This window comes from Tiliqua scincoides, chromosome 2, assembly GCF_035046505.1.
Source record: "Tiliqua scincoides isolate rTilSci1 chromosome 2, rTilSci1.hap2, whole genome shotgun sequence".
NCBI lineage: Eukaryota > Metazoa > Chordata > Lepidosauria > Squamata > Scincidae > Tiliqua > Tiliqua scincoides.
The window spans coordinates 8,014,005-8,028,454 of NC_089822.1; the positions used below are offsets into that span (position 1 = coordinate 8,014,005).

The following is a 14,450-nucleotide window of genomic DNA, read 5'->3' on the forward strand; positions in this document are numbered from 1 at the left end:
ACGATGAGTTGCGGCACCTCTGCCTGCCCAGCCAGCCTTCTCTACCACCTCCCCCAAGCATGTTTCACAGCCCTCCCAGCCTCACGCTGCCCCACCCACCTCGTTCACAGCTGCAGAAAAGTAACAAGTCATTAGGCAGCACATGCAGCAGGGCAACCCAGCCCAGCCCAGCCCCTCTCCCCGAGATGCCTGGTGACGCCCCTGGAGGCTAGTCACGCCTCCCTAAGGAGGCGGGACGCACAGATTGAATACCTCAGCCCTATGGTGATGACTCCATATGCTTAATTTCAGTGACCTTCCCATCAGGGTCTTCTTGATCATGTGGGAAACGGCCACACTAGTGCCAATAGCCCCAGGAACCTACTTCAAGTTGGAGGCTGCAACCTTTAGCTCAGATTTTAAGCGCTGAGAAGGAAGTACTTAGAAGGATATCTTGTAATAAAGGAAGTCATTAAAAAGAACAAGAGACAAAAGCTATTGGACAAACCCTGAAATGAAATAGACTTAGGAGACTTATTAATTATCTTTAAGATAGCAATAAGTGGCTGACTCTGAGAAATCTAAATGAGTGGGGCTGGGGGAGAGGGGAAGAGCTGACCAGAGGAAAAGCAGCAGCAACTTTTGGTCTCAAGAGCTGTAGGCAGTATATAACAGTATTTAAATTGTTAAAACACTCCGAAGAAGAATTTGAAATGCAAAGACATTAAGAGCATCTAGTCAAATAAGTAACAAAGCAAATCTGATGTTCTCAGCAAATTCACATTCAGGACTATTAACAGGCAGCACTGATTTGCGTGACATCAATCATCTCAGACCAACTTTGCTTTAAGAGGAGAAATGCATTCGTGGGCAGGCAGAAAATTACTGATGTCTTATCCCTCAGCTGCATAGAAAGATTCTATGACAACAACAAAAAATCATTTATAAGCAAGCTAGAGGAATGGGAGCCAGCCACAACCATAAAATGGGCATAATACATACATCACATGCACATAGACTGGTACAACTGACATTAAACTGAGAAAGGTGCATCATATGGGGAAAACTCGGGTCTCTTATGCTCTTTGCTACTTTAATACATAAGTGCAAAAAAAAAAATACTCATGCACAATCTGCTGATGCCAGAAAAGGTGGGACAGAAAGCAGAAGAGGAGATTATTCAGGCAAGCTCCCGTATCCGCAAGGGTTTCGTTCTTGAGCCCCCAACGTGGATATGTGAATCCATGGATATGGGGGATGCCTCCAACCACCTCCAGGGCTTCCCTGGCCCTCATAATGCCTTTTAAAGGCATAAAAATGTCACTTTCTGTTTTTTTTTCTGAAAAACCAGAAGTGATTTTTTTTTTCAATCTTATAATCATTCCGAGGCCAGCAGAGGTTGCAGGTGGACGCAAAGCTCCTTTTTCCTCTGGAGGGCCGCATGGGAGAGGCCGCAGACCCGATCCACAGTTAACTGAAATTGTGGCTATGGAATCCGCAGATACGGGTGCCCCCCTGTATATCAGTGCTGTTTAAGAATTCTAGACTTGGTTCTAATGGGGCTGGGTGGGAAGGCAATCCTCAAAAAATACCCAAGAAAAATACTAAGATAGGTCCAATCCTATCCAACTTTCCAAAATTGATGCAATTGTGCCAAGAGAGTATCTTGTGGTGGAGAGGCAGTCATGGAGGCCTCCTCAAGGTAAGGGAACATTTGTTTCCTTACCTCAAGCTTGCATTGGTGCTAGAAAGTTGGATAGGACTGGGCCCTAAGTCTTGATCAGGGGTGCCCCAACCCCGGCTTTGGTGCCACTTGTGGCTCTCCAGGGCTCCCAATCTGGCCCACGGGGAAACCCCAGTCTCCAATGAGCCTCTAACCCTCCAGACACTTGCTGGAGCCCATGCTGGCCTGACACAGCTGCTCTCAGCATGACTATTCGACTGCTTGCATGAGCTGTAGGACGAGGGTTCCCTCCACCTCTTGCTGTGTCATATCTGTGATGCAGTAGCGGCAGTGAAGGAAAGGTCAGCCTTGCTTTGTGCAAGGCATAAGAACATAAGAACATAAGAACAGCCCCACTGGATCAGGCCATAGGCCCATCTAGTCCAGCTTCCTGTATCTCACAGCGGCCCACCAAATGCCCCAGGGAGCACACCAGATAACAAGAGACCTCATCCTGGTGCTCTCCCCTACATCTGGCATTCTGACTTAACCCATTCCTAAAATCAGGAGGTTGCGCATACACATCATCGCTTGTACCCCATAATGGATTTTTCCTCCAGAAACTCGTCCAATCCCCTTTTAAAGGTGTCTAGGCTAGACGCCAGCACCACATCCTGTGGCAAGGAGTTCCACAGACCGACCACGCGCTGAGTAAAGAAATATTTTCTTTTGTCTGTCCTAACCCGCCCAACACTCAATTTTAGTGGATGTCCCCTGGTTCTGGTATTATGTGAGAGTGTAAAGAGCATCTCCCTATCCACTCTGTCCATCCCCTGCATAATTTTGTATGTCTCAATCATGTCCCCCCTCAAGCGTCTCTTTTCTAGGCTGAAGAGGCCCAAACGCCGTAGCCTTTCCTCATAAGGAAGGTGCCCCAGCCCCGTAATCATCTTAGTCGCTCTCTTTTGCACCTTTTCCATTTCCACTATGTCTTTTTTGAGATGCGGTGACCAGAACTGGACACAATACTCCAGGTGTGGCCTTACCATAGATTTGTACAACGGCATTATAATACTAACCGTTTTGTTCTCAATACCCTTCCTAATGATCCCAAGCATAGAATTGGCCTTCTTCACTGCCGCCGCACATTGGGTCAACACTTTCATCGACCTGTCCACCACCACCCCAAGATCTCTCTCCTGATCTGTCACAGACAGCTCAGAACCCATCAGCCTATATCTAAAGTTTTGATTTTTTGCCCCAATGTGCATGACTTTACACTTACTGACATTGAAGCGCATCTGCCATTTTGCTGCCCATTCTGCCAGTCTGGAGAGATCCTTCTGGAGCTCCTCACAATCACTTCTGGTCTTTACCACTCGGAAAAGTTTGGTGTCGTCTGCAAACTTAGCCACTTCACTGCTCAACCCTGTCTCCAGATCATTTATGAAGAGGTTGAAAAGCACCGGTCCCAGGACAGATCCTTGGGGCACACCGCTTTTCACCTCTCTCCATTGTGAAAATTGCCCATTGACACCCACTCTCTGCCTCCTGGCCTCCAACCAGTTCTCAATCCACGAGAGGACCTGTCCTCTAATTCCCTGACTGTGGAGTTTTTTCAGTAGCCTTTGGTGAGGGACCGTGTCAAGGCCTTTTATAGGCTTGAGCTACTGCAAGACCTTCATTCATTCATATTAAGTTCCATCTCTAATATATTCATTTATGTAAATTTATTCAAATTTTAAATGTAAAAATTCTTTTTTTTCCTGGTCCCTGACAGTGTCAGAGAGCTGATATGTCCCTCCTGCCAAAATGTTTGGATATCCATGGTCTTGATCAAAGGAAAGGTTCCTAAGCATCCAATGAACCACTGGAAAGGAATAGCCACAGTGGGTTCCTAACCCCTGAAATCAGGCAGATTTTCTAATACTGCAACTCTTAATCTGGACTACATGATTCCCTTAGCTGCTCCTCTTGCAGACATTAGGATGTCTAGTGGTTGGATGAAGTTTTTCTAGAGAAGGACATTGGTCATAGGAATGCTTCATACTTCACTGCCCCGGGAACCTTAAAAACCATGTACAAAACCTGAAGATAAAAGATTGTTGATTTCTATGGCTACCAAAGACAAATAACACTGTTCTTTACTCAATGGCAGTGAAGATTCAGCAATACAGCTTTTGGTTAAATGTTAGGGGACAAGCTGGACTATAAGGAGAGGTGAATTACAGAAGTAGTTGTAGAAAGTAAGCTGAAATGTTTTAAAGAAGAGGTTAGACAGATGCCCATCAGGAATTCTTTAGTGCAAAACGATCAGACCACGGTGGATCTTTCCAAATCTTTAGTGGAAAACTCCTCCAATACTCATCCTCCTTCCTCCAATGAAGAACTTAGTGCTTCTTTTTGCAGTCCCAGATCAGAAAAGGCACTACAGTCCAAAGACAGTTATTTCCTATACTGCTATCTTAGCATAGCTTTTCTGGCAGTCAATAGCAATAAGCAATGAAGCAACAGCACAAAGGAGACTTAGCAGGAAAGCTTGGCTCGGCTGCAGCTTCCTTTTAACATCATGACAAATCTGCACACACGAGGGATTTCTCTACAAGACTCACAATTGTCTTACTTAATTCAGTCTCAGCTAAGGTTAAATAAGGCTATGCTTCCAGCTTCTCTCTCTCTCTCTCTCTCTCTCTCTGCACCTGATCACAAAACTAAAAGTTGTCAATTTCTTTTAAGTATCTTTGACCTTCAAGAAAGAGTTTCGCTGGCCACTCAAGGGTACTATACATTGTTAGATGTAGGAAAAGGATCAGAGTCCTTCAGGTAACCTGCAAGAACTTTCCCAATATTTCTCCACTGTTGTCCAATCCTAGAGGACCTGGATAGCCATCTGAATGATTGGCTGGGCATCCTACCTAACACCTTCCTAATCAGGTCAACTCTAGCCCTGGATGTTCAACTGGTGATGTGACAGCCAGCAAACCAAGAAGCCCTTGACTCAGTCTGTCTTTTCCCAGCCACATTCCAAATGCACATTCTGAAGGGGAACAAAATTGATTACTAGCGAGAGCATAAAGAATGTGTAAAATGTCAGTGGGTCATGTTCATCATGCACTTCCAAGTTTCTTCTGCACCTATGAGAACTAGAGGATGTTCAATAAACGTGGAATAAAGAAATTGCTGGGGAAGTTGGAGAGGGTGGGGGAACTTCAATATATGCAGACCAGCATGCTCCATTGTTGATTGAGGGCCCAATCCTATCCAACTTTCCAGCTCCGGTGCAGTCGCAATGCAGCTCCGAGGTAAAGGAACCAATGTTTCCATACCTTAAGGAGGCCTCTATGACTGCCTCTACACAACAGGATGCAGTGCACGCCCCATTGGCAAAGCAATCAAGGCACTGGAAAATTGGATTGGGCCCTCGGATTGGGCCCTGAGTCCTCTTCATTCCCTTCATTTGCACAGTGGACAGGCAACTACAGAATATTCTGTGCACACAGAAGAATCCTCCAGAACAATGGCTAGAGCAGCTGAAATGCCCAGATATACACAACCTCTGGTATGACCCTCTGATTTACCTGTTCATCTATCTTTCTCTGCAGCTGAACAACTTTGTTCTCCATGCCAATATTGAGTCGCTTCAAGTGCTCTGCTGACCGGGCCTCGATCTTCAGGGCCTTCAGCTCTTGCTTGGCCTTCATGCGCCGGAAGTAGCACTGCACAACCACAGCAGCACATCTGAACTTGACAAACTGCTTCCGAGCCATCCAGGCCCGGGCATGCTTCTGGATGATGGTAGCTTTGTGCTCCATAAGCATCTACAAAAGACAGGAATTAAATGATTCTCAGGAGATGGATGGACAGCAAGCGAGACAAGCCTATAACACAGCACCATCTAGGCCAGGGGTGTCAAACATAAGGCCCGGGGGCCAGATGCGGCCCACAGAAGCGTTTTATACGGCCCAGGCTTTCAGCTGCTGAGTAGTGCTGAGGTGTTACTGCTGAAAGGGCAGCCCACATGAAAATTGGGCTCTCCCATATCTTGAAATATGATCAAGGTTCATATATTTTCTCTTTTGTTATTTACAGCTAATGAGTTCCTAAGTGAGAAAAAAGTGTTTATTTTTGGTTATGACCTGTTCAATGACATCACTTCTTGCCTAATGACATCACTTCCGGCCCTCAGCAGGCATCATGAATGCTATGTGGCCCTCCGTATGAAATGAGTTTGACACCCCTGATCTAGGCTACCATTGCCATGTGTCTCTTTCCTCATATGTGCAACACTGAAGAAACATTAAATAATAGTTCTACTGCTATCTAAGCTTCAGTCTAGTTTTTTCAAAATAATGCTTGATTCAGGCTTCATAAGAATTGTCTTCTTGAACCAGGTTACAGTTTCACCCACCCCAGTTACCTGCCACTGGCCATGCTGATGCCCAATGGATAGTGCACAAGAAGCAATATCACTTCATAGTTAGGTACACCTAGCATTGATGGTGCTCACATATGGCCAGAGTATACTTGTGATCAAACACTGCACTGATTATTATCAAAACTTGCAGCAAGTGGCTGTATAAGAGAGTGTGTCTATGAGACCAGTGAGGTCCACATTCCATTAGGTGGTAAAGAAATAGCACCAACTCTCCAAGGACAGCTTCTTCCTCCTCCAACAGAACCTCTTAACACAGCTGTTCATGTGCCCAGGTAAATACATCTTCCCACAACACATAAACAACCCATGGAATTCCTTATCGCAAGGTGATGGGAGGTTTCTAGCTTGGCTGAAAGAAAGGGTTTGACAGCTTCATGGAAAATACAGCAATTGACCAGGACAGCTCAATGCAACCGCCAGAGGTAATATATCCCTCAGCAGCAGATACTGGGGACAAGGAACAGTCAAAGTTGAAAGCTCGTGCACCGATTTCATAAGCGCAGAACGTGTAATGTAGCCCTGTGTTGTCTAGGTTTTTTTGTTCTAACTCAGTGGTTCCCAAACTGGGGGTCAAACCCCCCTCTCCCCAGGGCAACCAGAAACACAGGATTCCTCCTTAAGAGTGGCAACCAGCGATGAGGGTGGTAACAGCGCTTCTGCATTTGCGACGCCATGCACAGCATGGGTCTTGAATGTGTGCTGCCTGGGAAACCACAGCAGCTGTTTCTAACCAAATTGCTCATTCAATTTATCCATAATAAGCAGTGCTGGTTATTTTTGTTGCTGAAACTCAAATTCACATTGAACAGATTAAGATTCACATTAAGCAGATTAAGAGTACAAAATTCTGATGTGGACAAATGCAACCAAAACACTTCCTATTTTCTCTATCATTGGGATTTCTTTTATTCTGTTCTCATGGGGCTGCCTCTGTTTCCACTAATGGTCTTCTAACAACTTTTTAAAATATATGTGGCTTTTGTAATTTGTTAGTTAATTCAATTACTGTTTTATTGTTACTTTAACTGTTATTTTGTTGTCTGCTTCCTTAGGTGTCTTCCTTTGAATGGGAAAAGCAGGGTACCAATTTTTATATAAAATAAATGTCCAATATCTGATTCGCTATTAATAGAAAGCAACAAGTGTGGGCGTGGGGGGGGGGGAGGGGAGAAAACCTTAACCCTGGTCACCACAAGCAGAGATACTGCAAACACAACTATAAAACTGACTTCAGCATGAAGATGCATACAGCTCAGATAAACCTTTCAGGTAAGTGCTTCACTGAATGGCTGATAGCAGATGTCATTTCCAGATTTCCATTTTGCCATGGGGCACTTCTGTGCGTGAACAGCTTAATTAAGCCAGCCTTTCAAGGGAAGATTGAATGGGCCAGAAAGAGGTAGCCCTGAAATGCAGGAAGAGCTGACATGATGAATACTCATGGGGAGAGAAACAGGGAAAGGTTTTTACCAAAACAGGAAAGTTTTTGTTTTCAAAACAAAAAACAAGTTTTTTATACTCTCCAAGAAAAAAAAAGTATTGAGATTCATTGGGCCAAATTGCTATTAGGCAGTCTTCAAGTTCCATCTCTAATATAAAGAAAGTTGCTGCATATGCAGAAATATGGAGTGGAGAAATGCTGAAATCTACTGGATAGCAGCATTTTCACAGGGCAATGGTTCAGTCTTGTCAGACACTACTGTTCTTCCTGGAGGACTGCAGGGCCATTGCTAGCGATAATAATAATACAGGTATTTATATAACGCCTTTCATGGTCTTCAGATTTCTCCTCAGACTTTATTTCAAGGCGGTTTACACAGGCAGGCTTTACTAAATCCCTCTAGGGATTTTTACAATTGACGAAGGTTCTGTCTTTCAAGAACTACAACATTTCAGATGGATCCTTTTATGATCTGGTATCACATTCTGGCCTCCAGTTTCCTCCCACGCAGGCTGACAATCCTTCATATCTCACTTGAAGGGCGAGCAAAGAGCAGATGGAAAAACTCGGCTTGGCTTGTCAGCTGCTTCAAGGTCTCGCCGTTCACGCTGCCAGTGGCCTCAAATTGGCGACCTTCAGCTGCAATTAAACCTTCAGGCCTTCAGTTGACCTTCAGTTGACCTTCAGGCAAACGGAGGCTCTACCCTCTAGACCAGACCTCCTGCCCGAGGAGATCAAAGCATGCAATCAAAGCATGCAATCACAAGTGAGTTCAATGGGAGGTAATGGCTATTTTCCAGAATTTTAATTGCAGTTGCTGAAAAGCAGCAATTCTCACCCCAACATGTGTGATACTGAACCACCTGGAAACAGTGACACAACAGCCATGGGCACCTATTGGATAATGTCTGTGGCAACATTGTAAGGTATGTCATGTCCATTCACTCACACCATTTTAAGCGTCAAGGTCCTTTTAAAAGACAAAACCAAAACCCTTTCCCCTCTTTTATTGGAGATTATGCACTACACCACAGAGCGTTTGAAATCTGGGAGCCAAAGGGTTCAACTCTATGCCTGCAGTTAGTTCTTATTGCTCAAAGAGAATGGTGCGCTCTCACAGCAAAAGACCAATGAAGCACAATGTCAGAGTTACTGCACTCACAAACTATCATGGACCAACTTTAGCTGTATCTGCCATTTTCCTTCACTGGTACTTACCCGGGTTTTTCCCAGCAGTCTATTCCCAAGAGTTGGATGCATTCTTGCAATCTTTTCACAATGTACACACTACTGCTAATATTGTATGGAAAGGAAACAAACTCAAGAGTTACTGGGTGGCTTTGGGAAAATTTCTGAGAGGACAATTTAGGAATTGAGAGGAATCTGAGAGGAATCTGAATGCATGTCATTCAGACTGAAGTCTGTGTAGATAATACTGACCCTTCAAGGCTATAAGCCACCCTATTCAGCGGAAGTTCAGTAGCCAAACAGGCTACAGAAGTCAAAAAGAGTTTTTGAAATGAGTAAAAGACAGATATAATGTTTCAGAAGTGGTGCTGGTGGTTCAATAACACTATTGATACCTTTCCAACAGGCACATACGTTCTTCTGCCTAGGAAAACATTCTGCGTTTTCTGTTGGAAAGTGGGTTAGGATTGCGCCCATAGAAGGCTACATCCATCTTCAACCAAAGGATGTGTAAAGACAAACTACAGCCAGGTTTTTGACTTTTAAAAGTTGGGAGCTTCCTGCACTCTGAAGGCAAAAGTACACTCAAAAGAATCACCACACCTTTTGATAGGACTTTCTGACGAACATTCCTCGGGTGAAGGCTTGGATCATGATGGCAGATCGACGGATGGTTTGATATGCACGACGGATCCTCAACATGCGATATTGTTTCTGGAAAATAATGGCTGCTCTCGTTTTCCTTAGACAATCGGCCAGTCTATTAAAGTACAAGGAAGGAAATGTGGGGATAATTCCAAATGAAGTTAAGAACAGTATGAAAGAACAGAATTAATACAATCTCCGTATGCTAGAGCAGTGGTTCTCAAATTTCCTGGGAGCTTTACTCCCGGGGTAAGTCTTTGCGGAGAAGAAAGTGAGGGCAGCGATGCGATCCCCAGGATCACATCGCAAATGGGGGTGGGGGTGCTTTTACTTACTAATGTGTACAGGACATTGCAGGAGGAGCGGGGAGCCCCACACAGCCCTCCACAGGGCTCCCCAAGTCTTAGAACATTGGAAAAATGTGAGCACAAAGCACTTCCTCTTTACATTTGCAATGGCGCTGCCGCTGCCCCTTAAAGGGACTGGGAGAGCTTTTAGACGAGCTGATGGGTCATGACCCACCAGTTTGAGAACCACTGTGCTAGAGAATTAGTGCCTTGCCGAAAGTCGTCCAATCAGTTCTTGGCCAAGTTGAGATTTGAACCAGGCAACCAGGGGGAGCTTTACACGAGCTGGTGGGTTGTGACCCACCAGTTTGAGAACCACTGTGATAGAGAACTAGTGCCTTGCCAAAGGTCTTCTGATCAGTTCTTGGTCAAGGTGAAATTTGAACCAGGGAAACTCTGGGCTCAGAGTTTACATTATTAGTCATTAAGGCATAATCTGCCTCTCCTTGCAGCAAATCCATCCCTTCTATGCATCTTCCCATCCTCTTCATTGCTGGTAGCTCCACTACCAGCACTGTGCAAAAAGTAGCTGGGTACCTTTCTGAAGCTAATAACATTAGCCAAATGTCTCATCAGCCTTAAAACTGAACTGACTAAATATGAGCACTTTTAGCACTTGACTGCAGTAGATGAAAAGTTTTAAAGGATTAAAAAAAAATGCAGTGCATAATGTATTCAATTTCTCTTTGGTTTTCACGTTCTGGTCTTAAATTCTGAAACTTTAAAGACATCCTCATCAACATTCCCTGTACCAGTCCCCCAGCAGCAAGAGCAAGCATAGTGCAGCATAACTACTGGTTACAAGAAATCCAGCGCAACAGCGGCAAATTGATTTGACATTTAAAGCAGTGTGCACTGGTTTGGCAACATCTAGGAGCATGACTCCAAGCGGTTCCTACAAGGTACTTAATTTGGGACACAGTTAGTATCCTCATGTACCACCACATCCTCATGTACCACCACAGTATCCTCATGTACCACCACAGTCCAGAGCCTGTGGACTTTGGGGAATTTATGAGCACTTCCATTATCACATTTCTCTCAATAAATATTTATAAAGCCACAAGTTTTTAAAGACAGTTAAGCTTGCTTCATTGGGCTTTATGATTTGCTTTCCGCTTAGAGCGATTAAAAAATAAACTTGTGAAAGTAGAGAATAGCTGATCTAATTTCCGATGGAGTTTGATCCCTGCAGGGCTTCCAATTTTCATCATACGACAGAAGACTGGAGTCCATTACACAAGAAGGATGAAGATGCTAGCATGAGCGAACAGACTTTCAACACATCTCAAAAACAGGAATAACCCCATAAAGGGCAGACTTCCAAATTACATCACAGACAAGAAACTTAAGAGCAGATTATTCTAAAACAATTTCTAATGTTGCCTTGACAAGCAGGACAACTTCCTACTGAAGTGAGTAATAGTAGGAAGTCAGTAATGTCATACAATGTCCTGTTGCCCAGCTTTTCCCATAGAATTTAGAAAAAGAAAACAAAAAATAAAACTGACACAAGGCCTGAATTTCTGGAGAAAGCTGGAAGCCTGTCACTGGTCAAGATTCTTTATGAGCACCACAGACTTGACAAAAAAAAACCCACACTATTCACATGGAATAAGTCTTGAGTTTGAAAGAGTGAATGGATGTCTACGTGCAGTTCTCACTTTTAAAAGTGACATTTAAAAATGATTTTTTCCCAATAAGCAACAGGAAATGCCCAATGCATAAAATTGTTTCTACCTCTGATTTGCTTATGTCTCTGTGCTTCTTTCACAGATGTTATATCAATTCCTGAGTTATGGATTGCTTCTGGAAAGCCAAGTTACAACCTGCTTAAATATTAACTGGCTGGTCTACTTTCATTAGAAGATTAATTGCCCCTTATCAGAATTAATCCTAAATACATATAACTACATTTGTACATACTAATCTCTTGGGGGTTCCACTTCTGGGGTCTCCAGTTAAAACAATCTCAGGTGGCTGGGCTAGGAAAGACCCTGGTTTGTGATCCTGAAAAGCCACTGCCAGGTAGAAAAGGCAGTAAGATAGACCTGATCTGGCTTAGGAAGAATGATCCGACTCTGGAGAAGGAGCTTCTTATGGATTGCAGCAAACAGCATCAAAGAATGTAACAAATGAGGTTCTGTCTCAGTAAATAATACACCTCTACATCACTCTGGAGTCAGTGGCCAGTTCTCTCAGGGGAAGTCACTGGTGCTTACCTGCGTGCCAGGTGTCCTCGGGTGTGCCTCTGGATTGTTATGGCTGCCTCTCTCATCCTCCTGTACTTCAGTCTTTGCAGCCAGCCACGCACAGTCTTCTGTATCATGATGGTGGCAGCACGGAACTTATCCGCTCGCAGTTTCTCCAAGTAGGCCACCTGACCTGCACGGAAAAAGATCTTGGTACGCCCAAACTGGAACTTGTCAGGATCCTTTTCAGAAACATAAAAGAAAACCCAAGTTATAAAAATGTTTTTTTTTTTTCATCAGGACACAAAAGTTTGTAGGGCGTTTAACAACTGGGTGAGATAAAGGATCAAAGTGTTACAACTGTGACAATCACAGTGAGGCATCCCAAAGTGAAGAATTTGCCCTCTCCCACCACGTTACAGCATATTAAATGCCTCGCAAGACAAAATTAATTCGTTCCGCGAGTTGTATCGTATTGTGAAATTTTCGTCTTGCGAAGCGCGATTTAAAACAAACCAAAAACAACAAAAAAAGGAAAAAAATTCATCTTGTGAAGCACGGCCATAGGAAAATTCGTCTTGCGAGTCACCAAAAAAATCGCAATACGCTTTCGTCTTGCGAGTTTATCGTTGCGCGAGGCATTCGTCTTGCGAGGCATCACTGTATATATACGCGTACAATATAAAAGGGTGCATTTATGAAAAATTGAGGGGCACATTTGTACACCATGCATAGTCATATGCTTCTGCTTTTTTGGCTATACAGTATATGGCAGTGGTTCTCAAACTGGTGGGTCATGACCCACCAGTTCATGTAATGCTTCCCCTGTCCCTAAGGGGGGCAAGGGAAGAGGAGGGAGGCAGCGACGTGATCGCATCACTGAGGGGGGCAAGGAGGGGTGCTTTGTACTTACTTCAAGAAGGCAGGGCTGCAGGAGATGCAGGAAGCCCAGCGCAGCCCTGCACAGGACTCCCTGAGGCTTGGAATGTTTGCTAAAAGTGGGCACAAAGCACTTCCATTTTGGAGGAGGTGCTTTGCACCCGCTTTTAGCAAATGTTTGATGTCTCAGGGAGCACTGTGCAGGGTTGCACAGGGCTCCCCACACCTCCTGCAGCCCTACCTACATAACATGAGTGCAAAGCACCCCCCCTTGCCCCACTTAGCGATGCAATTCTGGGGATCGCGTCACTGCCCTAGCCCCTCCCCCGCAAGAACTTACTGAGGGAGTAAAGCTCCCTCAAAGTTTGAGAACTTATGGTACATAGAGCTCCCGAAGTTACATCCTCTGTACCTCCCAGCTTGATCTTGGCATTGATGTTTTAACTCCAGCAACATCTGAACCTTAGAAACACCAGTTAACACAAAGGAGCAATGCATGGCTCAGCAGTAAAGCACATGCTTTGTATGCATATGGCCGTCCCTGGCACTTATATAATCCTTGTTTAAAAGGGTCTCACATAGAAAGGGGTTGGTAAGACCCCCTACCTGAGGCCTTGGGAGATCTGCATCAGAGCAAGGAAGACAACACTGGACTTTCTTTTATTCATATTCTTCACACTTTTATTCAGGGTAATGAATGAACAGCACATGCCATAAACAGTGTGATGGAATCCTAAGATATTGCTTAACTGAACGGCACACAGGAAGGAGCCGTCACTCATGCAGAATACTTTTAATACAAACATGCAAAAATATCTACATGCACTTATTGTGAGGTGCAATAGATGCACATTTACCAGCATGTGCATCTTACATAATAGCTTTAAATTTTTTTTAACTACCAAAGTTCTCATCAAAAAATACTAGGATTATAGATTGGTGTTCCCAGGTTCTGCAACTTACATTGGACAATTGGGACATATAGAAAAAAGAACCCAGCAGTGCCATTCATTTTATTCCAAACAAAACCTTACTCCAGCTCACCTTAATGAGGCTTTCCAGCAATATTTTACAAATTAGCTTCTTATCTTTCTTGTTTGAGATATCCTGCTTTTTCATCAGAACACGATACCGATTGAAGAAGTCATGGTAGGTCCACCTTAAAAGAAACACACACCGACTTTTAATAACTTACTCAACCAGAAAGCAGCAGAGAAAAGGGTACAACGAGGCGAAGTGCAGATGATGGCAAACCATAGCTGCTCCTTGAAACATACTTATATGGTAGAACTGGGATGGCTAACTATAGAGAAAGGTTAGTAAAGCTATAGCAGACTCACACTTAAAGCAGATAGTAAATCCTAAAATACCTTCCTACCAACTGATGACTTTTTGACTTGTGATGACAAAGTAATGATCTTCCTTCTTTTAGTTGTACATGAATCAGTAACACTTCACAGAGACAGTACTGTAGTGTACTACCAAAAGGAAGAGTTTGCTGATTATAAGGGTAACCATAAAGGGTTACAGACAATGCCCATTCTTCTCTCTCTAACTCAGGACCTAATATGAACTAGATCAGGGTTTCTCAACCAGTTGTACTTGAATCACCAGTGGCACTCGAGGTAGTGTCCGGTGGTACACATGGGACCCCAGAACCCTGACGCCTGGCAGCTACACC

At 44.0% G+C, this 14,450-nt stretch overlaps 1 protein-coding gene across 1 annotated transcript in view; it reads right to left on the minus strand.

Annotated features, from left to right (window-relative positions):
* The window catches only part of MYO5B (myosin VB), a 206,656-nt gene that overhangs the window by 59,969 nt on the left and 132,237 nt on the right, over positions 1-14,450 (minus strand). Inside the window, exons 17-20 of the mRNA XM_066617957.1 lie at positions 13,814-13,928; positions 11,921-12,132; positions 9,310-9,466; positions 5,221-5,460 (exon numbers count right to left, since the gene is read on the minus strand). Of these exons, the coding sequence (XP_066474054.1) occupies positions 5,221-5,460; positions 9,310-9,466; positions 11,921-12,132; positions 13,814-13,928 (724 nt within the window). The remainder of the gene's footprint in view (positions 1-5,220; positions 5,461-9,309; positions 9,467-11,920; positions 12,133-13,813; positions 13,929-14,450) is intronic.